The 27,279-nt window shown below is 43.1% G+C and overlaps 8 protein-coding genes across 11 annotated transcripts; 3 read left to right on the top strand and 5 right to left on the bottom strand.

Annotated features, from left to right (window-relative positions):
* Positions 1 to 109: 109 nt before the first annotated feature.
* Bcshr3 lies at positions 110 to 1,062 on the top strand. Its single transcript, XM_001545904.2, has 2 exons — positions 110 to 274; positions 330 to 1,062. Exons 1-2 carry the CDS (start codon positions 181 to 183, stop codon positions 911 to 913), a joined length of 678 nt encoding a protein of 225 aa, XP_001545954.1. The 5' UTR covers positions 110 to 180; the 3' UTR covers positions 914 to 1,062.
* A 253-nt stretch (positions 1,063 to 1,315) lies between these two features.
* Positions 1,316 to 3,355, bottom strand: BCIN_01g03850 (hypothetical protein). The gene is made up of 3 exons (XM_024690419.1): positions 2,501 to 3,355; positions 1,790 to 2,448; positions 1,316 to 1,651 (listed from the first exon to the last, which is right to left on the bottom strand). The coding sequence occupies exons 1-2, from the start codon at positions 3,233 to 3,235 to the stop codon at positions 1,840 to 1,842; spliced, it is 1,344 nt and encodes a 447-aa protein (XP_024546188.1). The 5' UTR covers positions 3,236 to 3,355; the 3' UTR covers positions 1,316 to 1,651; positions 1,790 to 1,839.
* Positions 3,356 to 3,731: 376 nt separating this feature from the next.
* On the bottom strand, positions 3,732 to 6,571 carry BCIN_01g03840 (hypothetical protein). The gene is made up of 2 exons (XM_001545902.2): positions 6,296 to 6,571; positions 3,732 to 6,247 (listed from the first exon to the last, which is right to left on the bottom strand). Exons 1-2 carry the CDS (start codon positions 6,354 to 6,356, stop codon positions 3,867 to 3,869), a joined length of 2,442 nt encoding a protein of 813 aa, XP_001545952.1. The 5' UTR covers positions 6,357 to 6,571; the 3' UTR covers positions 3,732 to 3,866.
* A 118-nt stretch (positions 6,572 to 6,689) lies between these two features.
* On the top strand, positions 6,690 to 8,326 carry Bcsod3. Its single transcript, XM_001545901.2, has 2 exons — positions 6,690 to 6,928; positions 7,118 to 8,326. The coding sequence occupies exons 1-2, from the start codon at positions 6,733 to 6,735 to the stop codon at positions 7,786 to 7,788; spliced, it is 867 nt and encodes a 288-aa protein (XP_001545951.1). The 5' UTR covers positions 6,690 to 6,732; the 3' UTR covers positions 7,789 to 8,326.
* A 1,409-nt stretch (positions 8,327 to 9,735) lies between these two features.
* Bcscw11 lies at positions 9,736 to 12,431 on the bottom strand. The gene is made up of 2 exons (XM_001545900.2): positions 12,061 to 12,431; positions 9,736 to 11,981 (listed from the first exon to the last, which is right to left on the bottom strand). Exons 1-2 carry the CDS (start codon positions 12,230 to 12,232, stop codon positions 10,120 to 10,122), a joined length of 2,034 nt encoding a protein of 677 aa, XP_001545950.2. The 5' UTR covers positions 12,233 to 12,431; the 3' UTR covers positions 9,736 to 10,119.
* Positions 12,432 to 15,963: 3,532 nt separating this feature from the next.
* BCIN_01g03810 (hypothetical protein) lies at positions 15,964 to 18,009 on the top strand. Of its 2 annotated transcripts, XM_024690418.1 has the most exons (2): positions 15,964 to 17,358; positions 17,571 to 18,009. In XM_024690418.1, the coding sequence occupies exons 1-2, from the start codon at positions 16,131 to 16,133 to the stop codon at positions 17,639 to 17,641; spliced, it is 1,299 nt and encodes a 432-aa protein (XP_024546187.1). In that variant the 5' UTR covers positions 15,964 to 16,130; the 3' UTR covers positions 17,642 to 18,009. The 2 variants fall into 2 exon arrangements, with proteins under 2 accessions (XP_024546187.1, XP_001545949.1); XM_001545899.2 differs by having other exon boundaries at positions 15,964 to 18,009.
* A 1,818-nt stretch (positions 18,010 to 19,827) lies between these two features.
* BCIN_01g03800 (hypothetical protein) lies at positions 19,828 to 20,579 on the bottom strand. 2 transcript variants are annotated; one of them, XM_024690417.1, is made up of 3 exons: positions 20,257 to 20,579; positions 20,083 to 20,188; positions 19,828 to 20,019 (listed from the first exon to the last, which is right to left on the bottom strand). In XM_024690417.1, exons 1-3 carry the CDS (start codon positions 20,477 to 20,479, stop codon positions 20,016 to 20,018), a joined length of 333 nt encoding a protein of 110 aa, XP_024546185.1. In that variant the 5' UTR covers positions 20,480 to 20,579; the 3' UTR covers positions 19,828 to 20,015. The 2 variants fall into 2 exon arrangements, with proteins under 2 accessions (XP_024546185.1, XP_024546186.1); XM_024690416.1 differs by having other exon boundaries at positions 19,828 to 20,188.
* A 1,073-nt stretch (positions 20,580 to 21,652) lies between these two features.
* BcCHSIV lies at positions 21,653 to 27,038 on the bottom strand. Of its 2 annotated transcripts, none has more exons than XM_024690414.1 (3): positions 26,360 to 27,038; positions 22,873 to 26,108; positions 21,653 to 22,820 (listed from the first exon to the last, which is right to left on the bottom strand). In XM_024690414.1, exons 2-3 carry the CDS (start codon positions 26,102 to 26,104, stop codon positions 22,396 to 22,398), a joined length of 3,657 nt encoding a protein of 1,218 aa, XP_024546183.1. In that variant the 5' UTR covers positions 26,105 to 26,108; positions 26,360 to 27,038; the 3' UTR covers positions 21,653 to 22,395. The 2 variants fall into 2 exon arrangements, with proteins under 2 accessions (XP_024546183.1, XP_024546184.1); XM_024690415.1 differs by having other exon boundaries at positions 26,174 to 26,383.
* Between the last annotated feature and the right edge of the window lie 241 nt (positions 27,039 to 27,279).

The raw sequence follows: 27,279 nt of genomic DNA, 5'->3' as shown, positions 1-27,279 counted from the left end.
TACACCATAGCTAAGCCCAGCCCAGCCCAGCCCACCTGAGCAGATAAGATTATTACCACCAACCCACACCATTACCATCCGTGGAACATTCGCACAATTCAAATCATCCGAGAAACCATCCAAATCAATTCTTCAAATCTTCCAACCTCCCCCCCCCCCGGCAGCGCACACATACACAAAATGGATACTTCGAAAGTCTCAATCTTCAAGACGTACGATAAACCTCGAGGTCAAGGAGGCGCGAGTTCATTCGCGACCTTCATGATCATCGGTCGTAAGTTTCCCCCCATAACGCTCGATTGAATAATTCTCCAATTGACACATCACAGCTGTATGCTTCTTCCTCGGAATCCTCTTCTCCTCGTTCCCTTACGATTATCCTCTTCTCTGGACCACTGAAAGTACTCCTGATGCCTACTACAACTTCATCGAAGAGCATTTGAAATTCATGCATGCTTCTCCACCCATCATTCCACGTATCCTCCACATTGTCGTCTCAGTTGGATTCATCGGACTTTTCATTAAGCTCTTCAAGCCTTCGGAGGCCAACCTTCTATTCGATGGCGCATCACTCGTTCTCTATGTCGTGGGCGTCGTGGTTTACATTACCAATATTGTCAAAGGCATGCGCATTGTAACACTCGGACTATATGGCGAGGCTGGTGCGCCAGAAGGAGAAGCAGGTGTAGGGAGAGAAGATAGCTTAAGGGTTTTGGCGGCCAGTAACACGATTTTAGCTTTGGTTTTGGTGGGCGTGTTGGTTTTGCAGGCGGGTCAATGGTATGCGGAGCGTAAGGATCAAGACGAGGCGGAGAAGTTTGAGAAGGAAGAGCAGGAGAAGAAGGAATCGGAGAAGAAGCAGAGGAGTGGAAGCGGTCATGTAACGAGATCGGTTTCGAAGAAGAGACAGTGAGGGATGTCTCAATTGGGATTGTCTATGGTGGATGGGGCACGAATTTATATGTAGTAATACTCTTTGGTTCGTTTTATACGAAGAAAAAGATTCTCAATAAAAGCAGACATTCTTACCACCATCGAAAAATCCCATGCCTACGTATTTCAAGTGCTTTGTATGTTGAACTTGGAGAATCCTCGACAACTCAGCTGGGCTCCTTTCATTACCTCCATTCTCTCATCCGTTCCCTTCGTCTGCCCATACACATACCAAAGCTAGCCGAAATTTGACATGTCCAGAATACTGATCTAGAGAACCTCACTAAACATCAACACAAACATGAACCATATATCTTAATTCACATCATATATGCTACTTTCCAAAACTATCCTTTATTCTGCATCGCATCACATCACCACGTACTAAGAAAATTAGTCCAAATTATTTTACTTCAATATACATTACTATCAGTATCCCAATAAACTCTAAGCCCAGCCAAAACCTGTCCCAAATCTGATCAACTTCCAGTAATTCATCGATGGGTAATACAATTAATTAAAGTGAGTTTCGACATCCCTTTTTTTTTATGTAGAATGCCAAATGTAAACCTAAAACTCCGGATATATGTTCCCCTTCCTGATATGGTATGCCTGTCTTCCCATCCTTTATATACGCCGTGATAGTCTTCATCCAGTACCTGATACAAGCAAACAAGCCCAAGAGTAACCTGTTGATCGAAGTTTGGAAATGGGGAATCTGGAATGAGGAGATGATTAGTCTCGTGAGCTTTTATCGGGAGATGTTATGAGCTCGTTGAGAAGCCGTCAAGAAGCGATAGCGACAGCCAAGTTTTCAGCTTCCCAAACTCATGATATCTTATAGGAATTAACTCACATGTAAACCCAAACCCTTACTCTTCTAGGTCCCCTTCCTCTCTAAATCTCCTACAAAACATTCGTCTGGACATACAACCCGAATTCGAGGTTGTTGTTCAATTCCATTCCCCTATCCATCTTCTCATGCATTAACCAAACCCTCGCCTGTTGTTCGAACTGGTTCAACTCATTATGTCCCATGCATCCCGTTCCTCCCTTTATCATATCAACGCTTGCCCATTTCTTCTTCTCAAAATCGCCAATGAAACCCCGATTCGATGCACACCGATGACGATTACTTGTCCCATACGCTCTCACCACCGCAAATATATATTCGAGATGAGGAAAATAATCCAGAATTTCCTCTAATAGCTCGCCGAATTCGTGTTTAACAGTATCTCGAGTCCATGTTTGGAGACCAGCGGCGCTCATTTCATCAAATTCGATCTGTTCCCCGTCCTGAATATGGAGGTTGATACCCACCGATCGGATATCGGTGAAGAAGTGAGGAAGCACAGAGGCGGGAGGGAAAACTGGCTTGCGAGGAATTCGGGAAGTTGGAGCTGGTGCGCTTCCAGGTACACCGGCAATGTGAAAAAAATTACCCATAAGGGTTTGACTTTGCGAAATTTGTGGGACGTTGAATGAGGCAGGAGCCATCATTCCGTCTGCTCGCTCCTGTGTAATCATTAGCCAAGGAAATCAAGAAGGAGTATGGTAAAATGCGTACAAATTCACGAGTGATTTCATGTTCTATTTTCTCTAAATACGCCATGTTTTGCAGTTTTTTTTCCTCGGCTCGCAGTTCCCGTAGCATACGCTCCGAATCAAACTCTTTGGGACAATAAGCCGGCGAAGGACCAAAATCCTCACCTTCGAATTCCAAGATAAAGTCATCGCTGATGGGGTGGGCAAAGAAATAAGGCTTGTCAACCTGTTGAGGATCGGTGAAATCATGTAAAACTCCCATGGCGTCAACTGCAGAGAAGTGTTCCATGCCATATTTTCGAGCTCGGTGACATGCTTGCATAAAATCTGGTGTCGAAGGATGATTTCCAAATTTTAAACTATCATCTTGCAAATATACAACGACGGTGCGACTGGCATTAAGAGCGGTGTGTTTCCAAATCTTCATTTGGATTTCTTCGGGAAATTGTCCGAATTTTTCAAAGGCCGCGAGGGGTGTTCCATTATTTGCGAGCTTAGGATCGGAGGCATCCATTCCCAGCCCTTTGCCATTTGTTTTTCCTGAGGCTGAAGGAGTGAAATTCTGGTTGTTGCCTTGATTGTCTTGGTTGTCGAAGAGATAATCGAAGTCATCAAAGGCGTCGTAGTCTTGGTCGTCTTCTTCTTCTTCTTGGTCACTATCAAAGGTGTTGGAATCATATAATTCCTCGTGATCAGAACTGTTCCCAATCTGGTCATTACTTGAGCTATCGAGCTCAGAGTCCGATATTTCGTTCATGCTTTCTGAAAATGATGTTTGTAAGATGTGAAGTCAGCGAAATAGTTTATCTTGTTGTCTTTTGAATCAATGTATATGATTGTTCTCTGAGGATGCAAAGATGCTGGTAATTATCAATTCAAAAGAGGTTTGAGAACTTTTATGGAATAAATTATTATCTGTCCTGTAAGTTTAAGTAAATGTGTTAGTTTGTGTGTGGAACTAATACGTAGCTATAACTCGGCTGGGCTCGCAGTCCAGACTAGCTAGTAGCTTTGTGATCGCTTCTTGACTTTTACTTGGAATGAAAGTGGTTTTAAGACGAAAGGCAAGATAAAAGGGCCAATGAATAGATCTTCTAGTATGATTGACAGGCTTTTGAGCAGTTGGCGTCTTCTCTTCCTGAGGTCCGATGATCATTTGAGAGGAAATTTGAAGCGAGGGCTATGAATGGAGGTAAAGGCTGCCAAACATTTACGTTTCTTGGAATGCTTCACACTATACTGGCGCCAGAAGATCATCATCATCGATATTTCATGAATCACATAGCGTCATCACTACAATAAGCAGGGCATAGAAGCTTGATGCAATAAAAAGTATAATAAGACTCATGAACAAGTACTTCTTCATTCTATTACACATCCTCTTTCCCTCATAGCCCAATAGAAACCTTGTCTCCCACCTTGATGACTGGAAATTGATGTTTTTTATGACGTGAAAACGAAGGAACATGACACATATGAGAGCCAAAGAAAACCTTAGATTCGAACCTTCGTGTTTTTGCCAATGTGACGAAAGGCTCTTCGTTCTTTTCCGCAGTATCCTGATCAACGCATATCATGTGACAACGCCTACAAGAACCTAACATTTGGTACGTTTCTGAACCAATTTGTAAAGTACTCCAGTGGTCTTCACTATATGGATGATGGCTATCGGTCAATTCAGTTGAGGCTAGTACAATATTTCCTCGAAAGACCGAGGCTGAAGCAAGTTTACCGCCACTCTTGGCTATTTCTTCGTTTAGCATATTGATACTGGATCGGTTAATGGCAAGTATGGGGCTTTCATTCGATAAAAGAATTGGACGTTTTCGGTTCTCACTATCAGAATCCGGTGGTGTTGGTGGGTCGTGGAAGGAGTGGGCACTCGATTTTTCAATCGCTGCCGAACGTTTGGGTCCTTGGTGCTTTTGCATGTGTGCCTTTGCATGTCTTAAAGAAGGACCACTACCGCCAGCGGGAAATCTTGCCAAAACACACGGCGCCTCTAAGATCTTGGAGAAAAAATCATTTATTTCATGATCAAAGTAAGTCTGTGCCGCGATAGCATCTCCGCAGACCCTTGATGATAACGAATGAATATTATTTGGATTCTTGTAAGACGACGGGTCAGATGATAAAGAGACACTGATTTCATCCACCAAAGTAGGAAAGGTTGATCCCTGATATCGAAGCTTTAGCAATCCTAAATCAAAGTCGATTGTTGGTTTGATGAGAGCCATTCGAGGGTAACGTTTTTGACTTAATGCTTGCCCAGTGCCTTGATGGATAAGGCACCATTCCCTATCCCAAGCAAGGCCTTCGGGCCTGACTTCCCAAGCAGTTTCCTTCGGGATCTCGAAGCCACCACAACTTTTAATTGGATAAATTGTAAGACTTTCGACATACATGTCAACCGATTTCTGACTTTCGCCATCCTCGTCAGCGGATACAACTGTGTGGTCCACGAAGAATTCATTCACAAATGAAAGAAACGAGTCGACATCGCTCATCGTACTCATGGCTCCTAAGCTCACACGAATGACCCCCGTTATCTTGCCCGCGTAAATGTCAGTCTCTCCACCACATCGGAGACCAGCCGAGAAATTTCTTCTCGTTTCCCATGGTTGAAGCTCAAGTGCTGATGCAACACCACCGGGATTACAAAGACCACCTGTTCGAATGTGGTAGTTTTTTATCGAAGCCAACCTCTCAAACTCAACATTGGTTACCCACGCCCCGAAACTGTTTTTGACGTTGAATGCTATTGTAGGTCCTTGTACATTGGAGGAAGTTTCGGAGAAGCCAGGGGAATAAATTATACAGGCCGGTTCGGAGTTAGCATGCTGTAATGATTTCAACCCTTCGTACAATTTCCGTGCAAGAAATGTGGTGTGATTTGCAATACATTCCATGGAACCATACAATGATTTGTGGACATCTATTGCAGCTTCTAGTGCCATGATGTTATGAAAAGGCAAAGTACCATCCTCTAGGTTTTCATGCAAAGACTGCCCTTTCGGAGCATGCCATTGCTCTTTGAGACACACTACTACTTCGACAGTTCCACCTCCAAAATATTTTCTGGTTTGAAGTATCGCTCCAGAATCTTTACGCACTATCAATGCGCCGAGATCAGGGAATCCAAATATTTTGTAGAAGCTTAGGACCGTAAAATCTGGTGCCTTGCTGACATCACTCAAGTCTAGTGGAGAAGTAGAAACTAGAGCAGAGGCATCTAGCAGTGTATACGTATTTGCCTGGGCTTCGTAGCTAAGATTTCGGACTCTTTCTGGCCAAGAAAGTGGTAAGCGTCGGCCGTCTAAGTTTGATTGTGCTGGATATGCGAAAAGGCCAATCTCAGAATTATGTTCATTTCTGACAAGAGCTTCTGATCCAGACAGCCAGCACTCCACAGCATCATCATCAAGACAACGACTTGACACGGCATCCTCTCGCACTCCAACGAGACTAGTATGCGAATCTTGGTGGTACCCATATAAGAACCCATCTTCCTGGCACCTGAATGCATCCATAACAAGTTTGATTCCAGCCGTAGCATTCGCCACAAACACCACATCAAAGTCTTCTGGGTCGGCGTTAAAAAACTGTAAAACATTCAGGCGGGTGTTCTCGATGCGCGAAGTCGATAACTGTGAGGATGTAGAGGCAGAATGTGGGTTTCCATATAAGTTCGACATCATATCCCCCATATATCTCTCCATGAGGGACTTCGAGTAAAGGGTTGTACCGGCATGATCAAGGTAAACGGCATCTGGGAATTCTATCAGCTTGGCACATACATATTCGGGAGAAGGCTTACCTTTGAGCATGGGATATTCATGCTTCCTGAATTCTTCTACTGCCTTATTATACTCCTCCATGTTATACTCAGCTCAAACGATAAATAAATTCACTGACAAACCTCACTCCCTGTGCCAATCAAGGGGGATGTAAATTCGAAGTAAAAGACTCCCAGAAACTAATTTGACCGTTCATTCTCAACAACGCAGCTAGTGAATATGATACTGTGACATACAATGCAATGAAATGCTTTAGATATCCCCGCATCAACAACGATAGGACAGCGGAGTTGGCCGCTTCATCAAAGTTCCCCTTCGGTTGGAGCATCCATGTGTTCATCAAGGAAATACTGAAGCCTAAGGCACTCACAAAATTGCGGACTTTGCGGACCTCCATACAATTTTTTGGATCGCGAAATATCTCGTCGAGATTTGAAAGTCCATCACCCCTCCAAATATGTTTCGCTCGCGCTTCCCCAGGATAGGGCGCTCTGTGCAGAAGAACTTCATCAGGAGTATTTCTCAGCATATACCGCCATTGAAGCATGATTTCTCAAATGGCATTCCTGAGTTCATTGGACCTCAAGCTTTCGAGCTGGCATGGACTTCATATCAAAAGCTCATGGTGGACAAATTGAGTGACGCAATAGCTGGTGGGTTATTTCTTATTACTTAGATTATTTTGCAATTGGTAGTCAAGGCATTCAGTCTGCGAGGAGCTTTGCTATTCGGAAATACAGATTGCGTGGTTTCCTCTAGAACTGCTGTTATGTATCCTACGATACAACTTATAGCTGCTGCTACATTCCTTGCAAGATGTTCTATCACTGACAATTTTAAAGGTGTTCCCCATCTCGATGGAAAACAACCCAAAGATATCGCTCTTTTGTGTGCGCGAGATCCGGACCAGGCGGCAACTTTCAACTATGCTTCCATGGCATTCAATAACAACTTCTTTTTCAACTGCCTCCAACCCAATCCAGCTAGCGAACCCGTCATGTCAGAGAAACTCCGAGCCGCCATCGAGAGCTCTTTTTCTTCGGTCGATGGGCTCAAAAAGGAATTCGTCATCACAGCTAGTAAAATGTTTGGACCTGGATTCGTGTGGTTAATGAAGGATAGACACGACCGACTTTCCTTAATGACTACATATTTAGCGGGCTCACCATTTCCTGGTGCACATCATAGACGACAACCTAAGGATATGAATACCGAAAGTGAAAGTGTGACGGACTATTACAGACAGAAGTTGGCGGCACCACCTGTAAACACAGTGGGAGCACATGGACATTTGAGCAAAGAGAGAAAACCACCGGGAGGAATTGAAGCCACACCCATTCTTTGCGTCAATACATGGGAACACGTATGGATTGCCGATTATGGCATGGGAACTGATGATGTAGGAGGAAAGAAAGTTTATGTGGAAAATTGGTGGAATGTCATTGATTGGAATGTCGTGGCGGATCTTGCAGCTTTGTCTGGCAACTCAGCTTCAAAGCTTGAGAGGAATTAGAGATATAAAAATCCACTCTGCATAAAATATGAGGCGGAGGAAACTACACTGTAGTATATCTGGGAGATGGCGTTCAAGGCATTTGATGTACTATATGTGTGAGGTCTCGACACAACTGCATCTAGAAGTGTAGAATATGAGATGGCGGACCAAAATACTATTGTTTATAGCACAAGTTGAAGAGGAAGTACTCTGCTCAACATGCCGTATGCAGAATCGTTCTGTGCTAGTAGCCCTCCAAGACCTTTCCAAGGCAGATTTGACAAGCCATAAGTTTTTTTCCTATATAGATATATTGGAACGGATCTGAAGATTGACCAAAATACAAGACTTCCACTCCAAATTGGATTAATTAATTTCTAGGGTCATGATGAGTTTTTGTTTTAAGTTTCGCCTAGCCAAAATATACTCACGTATGTATCTTCTATCACTCCCAACTTCTGGACCAAAACACAATCACTTTTCCACAGCAAAAATCATCATCACTGCCTTCTTAGATTTCTAGTGAAAATATAAATCAAGCTTGGTTCCTGGATCAACGATTCTATTAGATAGATGACTATATCTCCCTTGAATTCCATGGATTACATGCAAAGGAAGTGGAAAGTAGAATATGTCGATTCTATAGTTCTCATCCTGAACTCGTTCCTTTATTTATTCTCTATTCTTTCACATCTCGTTGTATCCCATTTCATATCTCATTTTATCATATCACATCGCATCATCACATTCTATGACTTCCTAGATATGAGCATGAGGATGTTCGTGGAGTGGACATGCAAATCGGTATCCGAACAATAGCACAAGTGACTTTTTCATTCAAGTGTAAATATACAATCAATATGTTCCCTCATTTAAGAAACAAAACAATCCCAAAGTCATTCCCCTCCCTCCCTCTACTGTCTAATTCACATTCATATTCTCGATATCAAGGATTCCTTTTTGATATGGAAAATGCAGAAACTGCAGAGAATTAAAAAATATCTTTGTTAGCAAACATTAACTCTCTCTCTCTCTCTCTTCTTGTGAGATATAATAAGTTGATAGGTCAATATTTATGTTCATACGTGCTAGGTAGGCAGGTGGGTATTTTTGCGTTTATGAAGGGTGGGATGGGACTGAGGATGAGGATGAGGTTAGGGGGAAAAGGGGGAAAAGGGGGAAGAATGGGATAGAATGCAAGAATCGAAATAGGATCCTAGGGTTTTGCGAATGAGTGATAGGAGGGGTAGAGGGGAATCGAAGATAATCGACAGATGGATATACTAGCATCTCATATTGTCTCTGAGAGACTCCGATTACGTGAGAATAATGGAGTGGGATTTGATGTATCATCACTATCATCTATACAGATAAGTAATGGATTATGGATAGGGACAATTATTTGAGAGATTGAAAGATGGAATCGGAGTGAGATTAGAGCGTCGGTTAGAATTTGGAGTGTGAGTTTGAGTTTGGCTTTTATATTCGGGGTGGTTTTATATATTGTTATATGTTATGTGTTGTGGATTGGGGATGGGGATGGGGATGAGGATAGGAAAGAGGGTGAGGATTGGGTTGTAGAATGGGAAGTAATGATTAGTTTGGAAGGGTTGATATAGGGTGAGATGAGATGGTGTTATTATATAATGGAAAGAAAGAGAGAGAGAGAGAGAGAGATCTAGATAGAAAAAAGGGTTCTCGCGTTGTATCGATATCAATTATATGTTCGGGGTATTATATATGTAGAAACCTGAGCGGACAGATATATTCAGAGACAACATTCTATCAAAACTAATAAGGTTAAGACTTTTTCTAATTTGTCAGACTCAGACTCAGACTTACTAGAGGAGAGGGTGACACCACCATAGTATTTCGGCAATCAACAAATCAATCAACACACATTAGACATAAGGACAAAAGACATAAGAATCAATCGATCAATAAAAGTCAACAAAGCATTCAAGGTCCAAATCTGAGTCTGAATTTGATTTTGGCATTCGCCATATCCACTTATGAGTAATTAATGTAAGTATTGTATATAGTAATGTAATCTGCCTAAAGCACAGTGCATGCAAAATTGCAGAGATGCAAAGCCCATTTCTCAACCTCTACTCCAACCGCTTCTCCCAAGCCAAAAGTGCTAAATATCCAAGATCCAAAAAATAACATAGAAAAAATGCCCCAATCCTTCAAGTATTTTTTAATTTATCCCCGTTCCATTCGTAAAAGTTGGATGCCGTGGTCATGCCATACTTCTGTAATGCGATGCTAGAAAAACAAAGGAAATATATCATATAAATTAATATCTTGTCATGTATATATATTTCAATCCCTTATTTAACAAGTCATCTAGAAAAGATGGATGGAACCCCAACTTTGCTCACAGCCGAATCCACCTGGTTGTTTCCAGAGGTCGTTGGTGTAGGAGAAGATAGCGGCACGTCCACCACACGACGAGATGATACTAGCAACGGCAGTCTTTTGCTCTTGCTCACCTGGGCAAGCAAGTCCGTTACAGGTACCAGCAGAAGGCCATCCGCACTCGAGGTTGATGGCAGTAAGACCAGGGCAGATAGCATCGGCGAGCTCGAGTTGGGAGAGGGCGAATTTACCAGCATTTTCGGCAGTGACTTCAGCGTTGAAGAATGGGTGAAGGTTAGCACCAGTGATGTCGACGGCGCCACAGAGAACACTGGTGTTTTCTTGCCAGATGTTGAGAGGCTCAGTGGTGGTGATTTGACCAGTGTATCCGGCACTTGCGAAGGATGATCGGGAGGAGCTGATGAATCCGGCGAGTTCAGAGGCGGTAGTGTGTCCACCAAAGATGGCCTCGTTACCAACAACGATGAGCTCAACGAGAGACCATTGTCCCCATGCAATAAGTTCGGTGACTTGACTGGCTGCTCCGGAACATCCGGTCTCACTAATGAAGATACCGACGATCATCTTGATACCAGCAATCTTGGCAGCGTTACCGACGTTCTCGAGTCCGGAGCAATCGGTACTGTAGATACGGACGGCAGTGAAACCCTTGGAGGCAATGAGTGCGATATCAACGGAAACTTCTGCAGCGGTCTTGCAAGCTCCAGAATCTTGGTATGGGGAATAAGTCATGGCCCATTGGCTTCCAGAGCTTCCTACACTACCTCCATTTCCGGCAGAGGAAGTGGAAGTGGAGGAGGCAGATGGAGATGCAACGGAAGATGCAACGGAAGATGCAACTACGGAAGATGATGGGACGACGGAAGAAGATGGGACAACGGATACAGCGCTTGAGGATGGAGCAACATAGACAGCGCTTGAGGATGGAGCAACATAAACTGAGCTAGTGCTTGGTGTTGCGACTGGGACTACGACAGAAGTTGTAACTGGGGCTGGAGCAGAAGTGGCCTGGGCAGGTGTGCTAGCTGGTAATGTTGCATCAACAATCGTGGTAGCGGATGAAGAGTAAGGGCAGAAGATAACCACATTGGTTTCGGTAATGGTGGTGACAACTTCAGGTTGTGTGTATGTTCCTGGAGCATAGGAAGCAGGGGTTGGGTAAACCCAAACGGCGGGCTCAGTAACGGTGGTGGTTAATGGGTTGATGGTGTATGTTCCTGCGGATGGGCATACATAGGTGGTGGTCAAGATGGTGCTTGTAACAACACCTTCTGAAGTTGAGACAGCAGCGTATGGGCATACAACTGTTGTGGCGGTGGTTACGACAGTGGTGACACCTCCAACGGTGTAAGTTCCTGCAGATGGAAGACCAGTTGACGTAGCACCACAGACAGTGGTGGACTCAGTCAAAGTCACAGTTGTGGCTGGGATGGTGTAGACACCTGGAGTTGGGCACGTGGTTGCCAAAGGAGTGGGGACAACGGCTGGGGCAGTTGAAGCTGGAGAAGTAGGAACAGTTGAGACCCCCTGGGAAGTGGCTGGAGCTGACGATGCTGGAGCAGATGATCCTGGAACAGAAGCTGCTGGAGCAGATGGTGCTGGAGCAGATGATCCTGGAACAGAAGCTGCTGGAGCAGATGGTGCTGGAGCAGATGATCCTGGAACAGAAGCTGCTGGAGCAGATGGTGCTGGTGCGGATGGTGCTGGTGCGGATGAGCCTGGAGCAGAAGCTACTGGGACAGATGAAACGCCTTCAAGAGATGTTGCTGACGATGGTGGTGGTGCTACGGCTGAACTAGAAGCAGCGGTTGGAGCTGGTGGAAAGTATACTAAGATTTAATGTCAGTAGATTTTTCAAAAATAACATACTTCATGAATATGAATATGTATGTATAACATATAACATACATTGAGGTTCACCAGTGACGGTAGACCAAACAGTGGTGCAACCACAAGACTCCGATGGGGTTGCTAATAATCCTCTCTCATGGAAATCTTGATGACCATGTCTCCTTCCAAGGTCTCTGGCATTAACACCACCTGCAATAGCAGCCGCGACTGCGAGAACTCCGGCCTTCATCTTGTATATGGTAGATTATATTGTATATTAAGAATCGAATTTTGATTGGATGATATCCTCCCACACGATCGATATGTCCGTGAAATTGCTCGTAAAGAATGCCCGCTGAAAGAGTGAAGCGGTAGAGGTATTTGTTCGGCGATGAAGGGAATGTGAAGATTGGCAAAATGAAGGTATTCACAACAACAACGTCGATAACAGGATTGAGGAATGAAAGAGAAGAGGGAGGATAGAATAGATAAATAAAAAACGTGGAGAGATAATCAGACGGCAAGCTAAACCCAAAGACTGCAGGACTGGATAAGTTCCAAGACTTCCGAACATGGGTAAGATCCCCCGAAGTTGGGATGGGAAGTGATTGATGGTCACACTAAGCTCTTTGGGTGTTTCTCCCAATTGACAAACAAGCGATGAAATGTTTAAATTTTGTGTACCAAGAGACAACGCAGTAGAAGCCAAGATATTTTGATTGATTGAAGGGGAAACAATACGAAGGAAATGAACATGTAGGAAGGGTATCATACATTACCCTGTATTCCATCTCACTTCCTCTTTCCAATTGTTTCCATCTTGCAATGATACAATCATACCTACCTACTCAACACACCTTTCCTGTATCTCTCTCACACTTCCAGCAACCCGATATCCCCTCTTCTCTTCACACCTCGTCATAATATGCATTCCCAAAGTGGTAATTGCATGAACCAATTTGAACTATTCCAGGACCACTCATCCACCCATCCATCCATCCATCCAAGCATCCATTCATGCAATTTCCCAAAGTCGTATTTTCCCCATTGCGATCTCTCTTTTTTTGTGGACTGTGGGACAAATAGGCCAAATAGACCAAATAGATGATGGGTGGAGGGGTGGATGTGCGTCAAGGATTTTTCGATTTTTCATAGGAACGAACACTTTAACATACGGGGACTGGATGATAGGGGAAATGTTGGAAAGCGATCAAAATTTAAAGTTTTATTACTTGGAAGTGAAAAGAGGTGCTAAGCCACACCCGATTAAGGTTTAGCCCTATTCGGATGGATGATGACGGATAGCAACCTTATGCAAGAAATTATCCAGACCAGAATTGAGTTGGACGAATGGTGGGAGGGGAGATTGTGAGTATAATACCATTTTCGAAGTATAAAACCATCCAAGAAGTATAAAATCATCGATTATGAAGTATAATATCTCATAGTGGCCGATTGATTGAAATGTTTATTATAGACTTCAAGTTATGACTATACCAGCTAAGCTTATGTTGATTCCTGGCAAGAACTTCCCCAGATTATCGACTATTCAAAGTTTTTTTCTGTCTCTCTCTACCTACTGTCATTCTCATTGTGGTCTCGTACGAACTCATTTTATATACACTCAAGGTATATCCGGGTAACTATACACTGCACGTCTGCCGAGTTCTCGCAAGAATTGAATACCTACTCGCCCACCTCCATACCTGCTAGATGTACATAATTATTGTCATAATTTCATCCCATCGCTCTCCTCCCTTTTGCCCCTTTCGTGTTCGATCACTTCGGCAACATGCACAGGCAGTGTCAGTCAAGTACGATCAAGACCATGCAGTCTTTCCGTTGTCTTTCCGTTCTCTCCAACCACGAGCACAAGGAAACAGGGGTCCCACCCTCCTTTACCACTTCGTACCTTTTCTTAGTCCCGTTTACACACCACCACTCACCTCATTCATATCCACAGTTCCCACAATTCCGTACAGGCTGACCGTCCGTTCATCGGTTCCTGACTAAACGTCTGTAGGGAGCAGACTAGTAGCAATCTCCAATCATTCAATCTATCTATCAAGCTTGGTATGAAGCTCAATCCTGGCAATAAGCATAGTAGATGATCGTCTCATTTCCTTTGATTAATTTTTACTCGAATGGGAAACGACAGAAGATCAGACAGAAGATCGTGAACATTGCATGGCATGAGAACGAGCTCGAGAGAGAAATGTGAGAACTCGGAACTCAATCCCTTTTCCAATGATAGGTACCAGGTAGCCAGAGCACGGTACCGAACTTGCTCTGAGAAACTTTCCGTGAATATAGATGTCTCGCACGCCGATTTTCTTTTTTTAAATAGTCGCAAAAATTGAAGGGAAACTAAAAGACCGCCATGGGTAGGTTGAGTTGCCTATCTGCCCTGTGCTTGTACAATGCTCCGACGTCGTCCGTACTGGTAATCATCGGCATGCGATTCAGCTTCATCTTAAGATCGTCCTAGAGAGCTACCGGATTCAACGGCGAAACGCTTGGGAATCGAAAGCCACGACCTCGGTAGACTTGGCGTCCGTGTTTTCCAAAATTAAAGAGAAACATTTCCATCTGACTGAACTTTAACTTGCTCTAGAGGTCACCCATAAAGATAGACTTAGAAATAGATTGCTCTAACATATATAAGGTTGTAGAATTCAACCAAGATAACCATTGATTAGTATGGGTTTCGACTTCAATTTGATGCTTCATGGCGAAAGAAACGCGATCATCGCACAAGGGGAAAGTCGAGGTGGGAAAAGAAAGGAGGGAGAAAGGACGAAAGGAATAAGAAGAATGAGGCATATTTAGCAAGCTGCTGCGATGCTGTCACCATGATGCCCGGCATACATACGAACTTACAATCAGCACAGGCTTTGAATACAGCCAGCTTACTCTCGCGAGAACTGTCAAGACAAGGCTTCATGAAAAACACACTTCATACTTTCAAGACCCCGAGTAAATGCAATTTGCTCTGTTGTTGTTATGATGTAATACTTTGCCATAGAATTCTATACTAACCGTCAGCATGAGTTATAGTTTCTGTCTTTTATAGTCACTTTTGTTTACTCATCGTCACTCATTACCCCTTCATCAGTAAAGGGAAAACAAAAGAATTGCCTGTGTGTCTTGTGTCTCGTGTCTCGTGTCTCGTGACTTCCATCTGTCGTTTGAGTTCCCACACGTCTAGACCGCCACACCGCCACACTGCGCCAGTACTTTGTATCGAGGCTTACCTAAGTTTCACCACCTGAGACCCTTGAGCCAATCAAAAAGCGCAAAACTCAAACCAGCGCGTCAATTTCCTTTTCTGCTCTTCTTATCCAATCAACTTACTCAAATCATTATTGACCAGTCATTCGCGCCAAATCTTCAACAACAAATCTTCTCCTCGGCGCTTGATAGCCTGTCCATCTCCAATTACTTCATGCTGAAGACACTATACCTTCTTATTGGCTCTTGATTCATTTTCTGAAATTTCTCCAAACTCTAACTTCAATACCAATGGTTATTTGAATCACCTCGAGCCGCTGCTGTGAGAGCCAGTACTCCCATGCGTACCTTGTTGTGGATATCGTTTCTAAATATTCTATTCGACGATACACGGTCGACGCGTGAGTGACCATCTAGACATGGATATGAGCCACCGTTGAAGAATGTATGGGTGATGACCTTTTATCCCTCTAAAACCATGTGTTTCTGAAGTAGAAGTCTCTTACAGAAACGCTATATGACGAAAGTCAAGTCAAATGCTTGATCGGTCAGGTAGGGAACAAAGGAAGTTTAGCTCGTTTCTCTTCATATCCAAAAACTTTGACTCCATTTTTGGCTGGAATCTCTTGACTTTCATTGTTCATTATTTCACGCGGGAAAGAAATTTTTCATTTCTAATTTTATCTTTCTTTGTTACTCTTTTATATTTACAAATCCTCCCACAATTCTTCTCGGGATATAATTTTTCTAGACCCTACACATCTTACATTAAGTCTTCTTGTATCGTTTACATCATCTTCCAACACTCATTCATACTATTGATATCTTTGGAATTTACTATTCTAACACACAGTTCACTGCTCCAAGTGTCTACATCACGGTTCGGTATACTTTCAGAGAAAATATTGGTATTGCATATGGTCGCAGCTATGAGACAAAGTCAAACCGGCAAACATTCGCTATTGATAATTGTTACTCTTTTAAGCTCAAATTTCGCTCAGGCAAACACTATCTTCGAGCGGGCGACATGTCCTCAAGCGGACTATGTACAATGTGCAAATACTGGGCTACCATCAGACTTTTGCTGTCCTTCTACTTCGACTTGTATAGCTTTAGCACAAAACACCACCCTATTATGCTGTCCTAGTGGAAGTGATTGTAGCACTATCCAACCCATCACTTGCGACATCACTCAACAAAATATCACTTCACATCCTGAAAACACACTCAAAACTACAGCTCTAACAGCAACTTTGGAACAATGTGGAAGCAACTGCTGTCCATTTGGTTATACTTGCGTAAATGGCAACTGTCAGATGAACGCCGATCAAGCGGATTCCGTTCCAGGTCAACAACAGAGTTCTGCAGGGAGTACCGGAACATCATCTATAGCCACGAGCTCAGGTACACAAGTAACTGCTACCTCGGGCAGTCCCTCTTTCACTAACCCGTCGTCTACTTCAACCCCATCTTCAACCGGCACACCTATAACTATCATTCCAAAAACATGCGACAAATACCCTGTCGAAGCAATCCTCATAGGTTTATTTCCAGGTATCGCCATAGGGGCTCTTCTTGCTCTTCTCACTGTATGCTGTCTCGGTCGCCGCAAGCCTTCCCAACGCAAAAGCGGTTCCTCCTTTGGAAATATCTCCGACCCTGTCCCTACCAGCTACGTGCGTACCGATTTCCTCCGCAAAATGCCTCAAACTCCTTCTACATCCGCAGGCGGTACTCCTCGAAGAAACAAAACCATTACACGTGTTCAATCCTTGTTTCGAAAGTCCACCGCCACAGGAATGTCCAATAGTCCCACCATAGCTTATCAAAATAGTCCACCTCCAGCATTACCAATCCCGCTCAATATTCAAAGAAACAAACAAATGCAAGTACCCAATCGACCCATTACTCCTCCTCTACAACGCGAACCGAGTTTTGAAGATATAAACATCTTTACAGATGCCGACACCGCGAGTTCGTTTCGACAAGTTAGAGAACAACAAAATCAAACCCAATCACAAAGTGTAAATCATCTGGGCGTACCGCCTACATTCGGAATACAAGCACAGGAAAGAGGAAGTCACAATACTACATTCACGGATATGTTGGAGAAGAGTGGCTTGGCTGGATTACAAAAGGGTCAACGTACGTACCAACTCCTTGAAGATAATTTGTTGAAACGAGAGGGTTGGAAAGATAGGGAGGGATAGATGATTTGTGTTTTTATTTTGTTATGTTTTTCTTTTTTGAATGTTTTTTTCTTTTTTGAATGTTTTTTTCTTTTTGGAATTACTTTTGAATTTTTGAATTTTGAGATGTGCAGTTGCTAATTGTGTTTGTTTTTTTCCGGCGAAAAGCGTATGTTTATCGAGGAAGTGTAACGGCTTATACACCCAGTCCACCACAGAGAGATAGGATGGGAAAGTAATGATTTATTAGCGGGCTATAGATTGGGGGTAGGATACGATAGGATAGGATGGCAAAGGCCTAGGGTGAAGATTGAAGATTGATTTTTTTTAGGTGTTATGGATAGGAAGTATAGTATAGATAAATAGATAATTGGTGACTCGGGGAGAGTTTAACGAATGCTTTTGAATATTAAAATCCGCAAGTTCGGATAGGATGGGAGTTATAAGGGGGAATGGATTGGGGATTTGTTGTGATATGTTGCGTTGTATTGTGTTGTATTACATTACATTACAGTATAGTATATTATATTATATTATAGTTTATAGTTTAATGTTGGATATCGAGTTTAAGGAGTTGTATATATAAATACAGATCGTAATGGAAATATTCCTTCCTTCTTTCATCTTTTTCTTTATATTATTATACGTACTTTACTCTCAGAGTCACACGAGAAAAGTCTCAAAAATTACGATCAATTACTCTCACACTTCTCAAATGTTATTTGATGTCTCTTATGCCGTAAAATTTATACTTGTTTTATTCTTGTGCTTCTTAGATTCTATAATAGGAAGATAGATTGTATAGTAGGTGGTGGAATGAGTGGGTTCTATGACGAGAAGACAAATTCCATCGTGAAATAAGTAGAATCTTTCATAGAATCTCAGGGGCATGAAAATAAGACGTCTCTCTCAATTTTAGAGTATGAAAGTAATTAAAATCGCTTTTGGGAGGCATGAGAGTAATTTATCATCAGATATAAATTTAAAAAAAAAAAAAAAAAAAAATGATTTCCCAACACTCGTACACTCAGCTCGCCCCGCGCTCCCGTCGAATCCAAATTCAATATCTCTCGGAGAACTATCCATCAGGTCCCACTTTCTCACACCCCTGCTTTGACACCAGCGGTCCCAATCTCCATCTTGAGTTTTTGACATTCTTCCGGTAGCGCAGCAGACGCTGAGGATTTTCCCCGCGCCAACACATCTAAATCTGCATTCGGCGTTGTGAGCACGATGGCCGGAAAGGAATTCGAGTGCGAGACGCCATTCGTGTAGATGGGATAGAGGCGGATGAGAGCCGCGAGGCTGGCGAGGAGAGAACCGATGTCGTGGGAGAGGATGAGGTAGAGTGGATGGTAGATGTAGATGTTGCGGGTGTTGGGAGGGGAGTGGTGATGTTTCGGAATTCTGTGTGGTTGTTGGTGAGGCTGAGATAGCCGATTGGTGATGTTGATGGAGAGGTCTTCAATTGCTCGCGTGAGAGTGCGATTGCGGCACTGCCAGGGGTCTTTTGGAAACTGGGATTCGAATGACCCCACGTTTACAGTCTCGTTGTTATCGCTGTATAGATGATATTTGGAAGGTGAAGTCTGGATATCATCGCACGAACTAAGTAGTTTGAATGAAGGACTGTCGTTGGTGATATTTGTCATCATGTATTCATCAGCTGGTGCGCTTGGGAGCCAGTGGTTTGGTTGAGCTTGGTGGATCAAGATGCTTCCAAATATTGTGCTCGCAAACGTTAAAAAGTGTGAGGAATACATGCTCCAATCATCATTATCTAAAAATCTTGCAATGCGCGGAGGCTGAGATGTACCAGAATATGAAAGTATCGTGCTTAGGTATTTTATGCTATTTTGTATTACTCGCTGTTGCCCATTGACAGAAGCAATTGTGATATTGATGGAAGTTTCCATCAAAGCACAAATGAAGCTGGAAGTCGAAGTTTTGTGATTCCATTATTTCAGAGGGTATTTGTGAGGTATTGGCAGACCAATTAGAATTGAGTTGTGTCGGCTGAAAGGCAGAATTTAGAAGAAGTAAGGAGCGTGTTTCTAAATTATTCGACGGTGGGTCGTTGATGTGTTTAGCAATGTATACAGATTCTTTTCTTTGTAATTGATCTGTCAATTGGTCAAAACTAGCTTGCCCACTACTACTAGCTGCTCTGCATTTGAAAGTAGGACCGAGCAACTGCATGTCGTAGGTCCATTCTTGGCGTGTAATAGGAATATTCAGGGGAACAAAATCGGCTAGCGAGGCTGATTTTATAGCAATTTGGTTTGGATAATCCATATAAACCGAGTTTTTCCAGTCAAATTGTGAGCTATCAAGCACTTGAATTGGTATTTCGATAGTGATATTTGTTGCGATAACAGATAGTGTAGCTGTAGACGCAAAACTGACCATGTCCATACACCTACGATGTACACCAGTGATTGTTCATTACTCATTCGCCAGTAGGCCTCATAAATAAAACTAGAACGAAGGAGTAAAATCTATAGCATTAAACTATAGCATCATTTAGCCGCTTATAAATATAGACCCTCTGGATAGCTATATCATAAAAGTTCAACGCCTTTGAATGTGCGGAAATTTTGCGACAGCCTAGCTTTAACTAATGTCGGTTTGAACCTTAAAGATGCAACGCGAGGTTAGGCTTGAAGTAGCAGAAACATACCAAAAGATTATACCTATTGCAGCTGCCAATGTAGTATTTTTGAAAACAGAGAAACTGAATATGCCAATCGGACTACTTGTAAGTGCATACAACTTGTCAAGATCACCTATAAAAGTTCTCAGTAATTTAGTCCGAAGAACACGATGCTAGATTGGAATATTCATTGCCACTTACTTATTTTAAGACCTTTTGCTCTTATGACTGTCCAAAAATACTGCCCCAAGGCGGAAACAGTGATAGCTTTGAAGCATACGACCACGAGAGATGCGAATACTGCCCCGAATCGAATCGACCAATTTTGCCTTGCTGAATCGTCTGCAGGTGTTCCATTCAATGAACTATAGTAAACATGATGACCAATTGCTAAGATCAGACCAGAAAGTGGCGCTAAACACATAAAAGTCGGTTATTGCCAATCAACTTTCCACACTACAGTATCTGACGATTTATCTACTGTTGAAGAGTCGACATTCTGGGACGATTGTATCGGGAGGTTCGACTTTGTATTTTGTGCTGTTGAGGGATTTGAATGACTATCTGGACATTGCGAAGGTTCTGGTTGAGTTGAGATAGGTAGTAGAGAGTCGGTAAGTGAGTACTGCGAGTTTCTGCGGCTACAGCTTGAGAGTCTCGAGGGATCATATAGTCGTAGATCTATCCCATGATCATCAAATGAAAAATTGGTCGAATCAAATTCATGATCATTGTTGATTTGATCATATTGCATCCTTGGTGTCTTTGATTGACTCGGTGTACTTGAGGTGTGTTCAAAGTATAGAGTACTTGTAGGGTTAGACAGAATAGAAAAGCAGGATTTCATCGAGTGTTGACAGATTGCGCCGGTAAAAAGTGGGATCATAGTCAGATTACTATAGCCTGCACAATGGCCACACCATCTCCTAAGCACCTTGCACAACATCTCTAGAGGCTGAGGATGAAACTTGAACAGCAAAAGCAGGTAAGATACTCCTATTACAGGCACGACGAATGAACCTTCTTCAGAACTAAAATCGCCACAATGCTGCATGTCCCAGACTCGCATTATTCGACTAGCTCGGTAACATTGGGGGCCACCACGCGGTTTTAAATCACATCGAGTTTCGCATGCGATCTTCGTATACGATCTTGACACGCATTCGAGTCCTACAAACACGAAAGACAATCACGGCATAAATAGCCATAAGAACGAAGAACCGAAAGAGTGAGCGGGACCCGAAAGTCCTCACGATATTAAAGGTGACTCTCGTCTAGCCTCGCACCGAGCCACAAATCCATGTGTAACCACCGCGCAACATTTTAGGCTGATGATGATGATGATAATGATGATAATAATACAGAAACTCCAATCGATTCAGCTCGATAGAATTAGAGGATCAGTAAATAAGGGATTCAACACTTCCTCACTTGAAAAGATCATTCGTTTTAACTTTCTCCCCTATGGAAAAGAGAAATCCCCTTCAGAGTTAACGTTAGTAATTTAGTAAGGAAGAGACCGCTGTTCTTTATGACATTGTTTTCAAACACAGGAAGGGATAAGAATACTACACATATAAATACTGATGCCTCTTCTACCGAAAAAGGAATAGATATTAGTGTAGATATAGTTACAATACCGTTGTTGAATGTGGATCAAGTATATGTATATCAATAAAGGTTGCAGCTAAGAGTAAACTCTATTAAGGGATTATACTAGCCTGCTTATATCAAGGCCGGACTAGTGAATACACACGTGACTTCCAACACCCCCCTTCTATGGTTGAGTGCTCTTTTTGCGCAATTGAATGACTGAATTTTACATCGAGAATGAATCAATACTGGAATCAATCAATCAGAAAATAACAATGAATATAACTTTCCATTCGAAACCAAATTGAAAATAAAAAGAATCAATAATTAATATAATTAATCCCCCCCTTCTTCACACTTCACCCCTCACATTCATGCAAACGTTACATAGTTCCCATCTCCCAAACCACTACCCATAACTCATAACAACGTGTATAATCCACAGCCTCAATCAAGAAAGGAAAAAAAGATGCATTATACAACCCACCTACCAAAGATAGGTATGTATGTAGGCACCCAAGTACCACGATTACAAAACAAGTTAACATTACGCCTTCTTTTTTCAAGAAGGGAGACTGACTATACTACCGCCCGGACCCTAAACAATCAGGGGGTTTTTCAGTCCTCTTTCCAACCACGCGATGCATTATGTACGCTCAATAATAAACAAACGAGCAAAGTCTAATCAATCCCATTTAATTCCGATTCAATACTTTCCATCAGAATAACGTTATCCAAACCACCTTCTCAACTGTCAGCGTAATCATCATATTGATGTTGCTGCCAACGGTGATTCTCTTTGTTCAACGAAGTATTTGAGTCAACCCAGCTTGGGTTACTCCTTATTATTCTTTCTCTTTCAAACTCCTTCCATCGCTTCATGGTAATCTTTGAACTATCGAATTCTCCCTCGTATTCAATACCCGCCTTCTTAGTCTTTTCACCAGCAGTCTTACGAGTATCTCCCCAGGAGAAATCATCGAATTTCCAAAAGGCATATGCTGGGAGCAAGAAATTCCAAATTGGCAATGAGACAAGATAAATCATCATCCAAAGAATGTAGACCCAACGATGAGCTGTTACAACAATCAAAACTGCTGGTAGACCAAGGATGAATGCTAAAAGTACGAGTGGAATGACTTGGACAGGGCGACGAATGATCGAAATTATTACTAGAAAGTGGTTAGCAAGATGCAATGATTTTATAAGGAATGATTTACTTACCGACGTAGATTGTGAAAGCAATAGCGGCTGGAAGAACCAGAGTACTGACGAGATCGATAAAGACGACAAATTGCATACTGAAGCAGAAGGTACCACAAAGATCTCTAACCAAAACCAGTTCCATCAAATTGTGGACAGTACTGTTGATCCATCTACGTCTTTGTGACATGAGAATCCAAAGAGAGTCTGGTACTTGAGTCTTGCAAACAGCTTGTGGGACAAATACTTGTTTACGTTTGGGGAATGTTCGAAGCATAAGTGTTGAGAGGTATCGATCCTCTCCCAAAAGTAGCAAGTTCTTCTTGTGTAGCGTGTCTACTACGTTATCGGAGTAATGTTCGACGACATCAGGATTGGCTAAAATAGGTACCCAATAGTTACCACCCTTTGGAGCCTTGATTCTATACATGGAGAAACAACCAGGGAGACAAGTTACACCACCGAAAATCGATTCGAAGGATTTGACGGAGTGATGAGAAATGAAGTACTCGAAAACTTGTATCGCGGTTGTAAAACTGGCGCGTTTGTTCGCAATCTTTGTCTCTCCGCAAAGTCCCATAATTTCAGGATCTTTGACCATTGCCGATACCATGTGTGTCAAACTGTCTGGGAAAACCTTCGTATCTGCGTCGACCATAAGAACAACCTCATACATATCCGGAAAGATGCCGCTGATTTGATAGAATCCATTAAAGATTTCAAACTCGAGTTCAGTCATACGTTCATCAAACATGACTTTCTGCAAGAAAGACATCAAGATGATTTGACTGTCACGCTTTCCTCTATTTCCAGGTTTGCGGTGTGTGGCCTCATCCGGAGTACCACACTTTACGATACACACCATTGGAACTCGGAGTTGTCTGTTTACGTTGATAGTCGAATCTGCACCGTAATCGTAGAATCCAGCGTATACTTTGGCCATGTTATGTCTCTTTGATCCTCTTTCAACCGCTACGTAGGAGTACGCAGGAACTTCATCAACAGGAGTGACAAAATCTTTCATCATGCCAAGAACAATTTCTGGTGTTGCCTTTGGTTCACCTTCACCCTTAATAATACCATCACAAATAACCAGAATGGTTTTGTGACTATTAGGATAATCAGTCGTAGCGATAGAGTCGAGGGTCGTACGAATACCAAGTTCACCTTCAGAGTAGGCAGTCACGAGAAGAATTGCATGAGCCAAAGGGAAACCGTATGGTTCCCATTCCTTTGGTGGTTGAGGAACTACTAGATCATGAATAAAGCTAGTGGGACCCGCCCCATCGAGATCGTTTGCATTGTCGGTTCGCAAAAGGCTGTTTCGGCTATTGTTTTGATTTCGGAACATAGGGTTTGGAGGAATCAATTGAGCTGTTGAGGCTTGACTTGCCATGGTTGTAGGCTGAGGGCGTCCAACGCGAGATGATCGATCGGCAGCGGCATAAGGATTTGAGAAACGAGATGTCGTTGGCAAGAACACACTGGCTCGTTTGCTTGTCCTGTCAGATCCAGATCCTGCGGCGGAGCTACCAATATCACCGGCCATTCTTGGAGGAGCCCGGTAGATATCATCGGACCATTCCTCAATTTGTTGTTGACGCTTCTTAGGGTCAGATGATTGGGAAGTCTTTGATGCAGCGTATTTCGAGGCAATGAACCATTGAAATATCAAAGCTAAGACGAACTTAACTAGAACAATGGCAACAATGAATGCCAACGAGACGTAAAGGACTACTTGGGAAGCGATACATCCAACGGTTTTGGTATCAACACTTCCAACTTTAATGATTTGCTCGAGACATTGAGCAATCTTCCTGTCCTCTGAAGATTGGAAGGCGTGCGTAACATCTCTACCGCGTACAGCGGCGTTGGCGGCGGAAGTATGGTCGGAAAGGGTGCTAAACCTGGATGGAACGGAAACTTGAGTAGTGTTGAACCATTTAAGGAGGTCTAAGTCAAGAACGTTACCAGAGTAAACCATAAGGTTCCTTGAAGAATTCTTGATGTCATCCCAGGTAAAATAGACAGCTCCAGCACTATTGAGTCCGTAGAACGATGAGCGAGCATCTGCCTGCAAATGGCACGCGTACCCAAAATAGGCACCAACTGTCTCATTTGGAGAGCTCGAACCATCTTGATTGAATGCATGGCAAGGGAAGTACCATGCAAGATCTTTGTCAGAATTGGTTGGAACGTCCGATCCATCAGCTAAAGTGATTAAACCTTTGCATTTGCCATTGACATTTTGGAACAAGAAACTTCCGTCCATACCCCCATACTTTTGGGGCAAATCATACAGAACGTTTGCCCCATTTGTGATGCCTGTTGCAGCGGGATGTTCAGATTTCGAAAGATCATACGCGTTACCGTGGAAGATCATATATCCAGAATCCACATGGTTGACTTGTAATCGCAGACCTGAACCCGTCCCACACACTGTTGCAGTAAATCCAAATGTCAAGAATCCTACAACTGCCATGATAGAGAGAATAATGCTGATCAAACCCATCTTTTCTCTCCAAGCTCTTTGCTGTGCTTTAGAACTGAAGCCGAAACACTTGAGAACAAAACCAGGGCACCAGAAGGTCACAATGGCGCAATAAACATTCCAAAGACTAGGTGGTTTGACAGTGTCGAGAGCCTTTTGCCTTTCCTTCTCCTCCTTGGACATTTTTGGCACCCTCTCCCTCTTCAATTTATTTCCTCCTCGAGACTTTGAAGCAAATCCAGCCTTTTCGTTCGAGGCGAGATCTCCTGGTCCGGCTCCATGACCGCGGGTGGGCCGCTTTACGGGTGGTGCAATATCAGATTCCGCTTCCCCCGACGATCGAAGCCCCGAAGTGTCTGTATTCGCAGCATCTGCCTCTATATCTTCCATTATGGGATTGTTGCCAGTCGTTGAAGGTTGGGTGTCCATATTGGCGGCATGTTGGCGATAATGGTAGTTGGGATGGTTTTCATCGATTCTATTACGTTCTGGGCGAATAAGACTTCGCTTTCTCGACATCGCCGTCGCAGGTGTGGTATTTCGCGATGGCGAGATTGGTTCCCGAGACATTGTCGGAGTCATTGGAGATGATGCTGTGTCGGCGAAGGAAGATTTCGAAGGTCGACTTTCATGTGTAGGCGAAGCTGGGGGTAGAGTATAATAGACAGTTTCTTCATCTTGAACTTGTGCGCGCCGCGAATTGTTTCGATAGTGGTGAGATCTATGTGATTCACTATGATCAAGTCGCCTAGGAGGAGACATAATGCTATTCGAGTCGAATTGTTAGTTATGATTAAAGAATTAATGAAAGATTCAGAGGGGTATTCCAACTTCAATCACTTCGGCGTCTCCGTCGCAGGCACGAGCGGTTGGAAGGAACGAGGCAGCGGTAATCAAATTCCCCGAGAGAGATTAGATATTCGACACCTGGACTCTTACGCTTCCAAGCTCTGCAACAAAAACGATTGTGAGGGGCAAGTATAACTTTAGGGCAATGAAGAATATGGGGAAACATACAGTGATGGCGGTCAAACAGTGGCCAAAGTTATTTTGTTTGCACGGAGTAGAGGGATTGTTTTGTTATCCCTGCTGAGTGTTGTGGGTTGGTTCCTGGGTCGACCAAAGTCAAGAGGAGGTGGCGGCGTTACAGAAGTCCATGTACTGATTGATGAATGTTTTTTCGAGAAGAACGAATGTAGGTCGGCAGGAGGGTATTTTTAGCAGGTGCTTACTGCGTACTTTGCCGGCCGAGAGCTCCAAGTGAATAATGATGTGACAATACGAACGAGTGATGGATAAACTTTTGTAATCATAAGAAGTTGATTATGACACTGAAACCGGATATATTGGGGGTGGATATGAGATGATGGAGTACTCTGATTAAAAAAAACGAATGATTTTCTCCTCGAATCTTCACCATGGGTTTACGAAAGGTTGAGCGAAGTCTTGAAGTCCAGGAGGAGAGAGAGAGAAGATGGAAAAACAATGGGTGCAACGCTACTGCCGTCGTACAGAGCTATTCACGTATCGACATGTTATTTGCTCACGAGAGGCACGTCAAGAGAACAGCTTTGGAATGTGCCAATACTGCCCTCACGGCCGATCAAGGATGATGGCATGCTCACCGGGGACGAGAAGTGTCCGGAGTCACGCGAAATCCGCATGACATTCGAATTTGGAGGAGAGTGATTGGCTCGTGGATTGAGTTTGGAAGGGGAATTCCTAAAAATATCCATGCTTTCCTTTCGCAAGGGAAGTTGCTCAGGGGATGGAGGGATGGCGGGATGGAATGGAGGGATGGATGGATTGAACTGGTACCTTGGATCGTGAATCTTGACGGACCTAGGTATGCACCTAGTACCCTCGTACCGTGCCTGGGTAGATATCCTTTGTAAGCACATCACATACGACATCTACGAGATCTATCATTAGCAGCA

Source organism: Botrytis cinerea, chromosome 1 (genome assembly GCF_000143535.2).
Source record: "Botrytis cinerea B05.10 chromosome 1, complete sequence".
Lineage (NCBI taxonomy): Eukaryota > Fungi > Ascomycota > Leotiomycetes > Helotiales > Sclerotiniaceae > Botrytis > Botrytis cinerea.
Note: the sequence above shows the minus strand (reverse complement) of the source record. Positions and strands in the feature narration are given on the sequence as shown.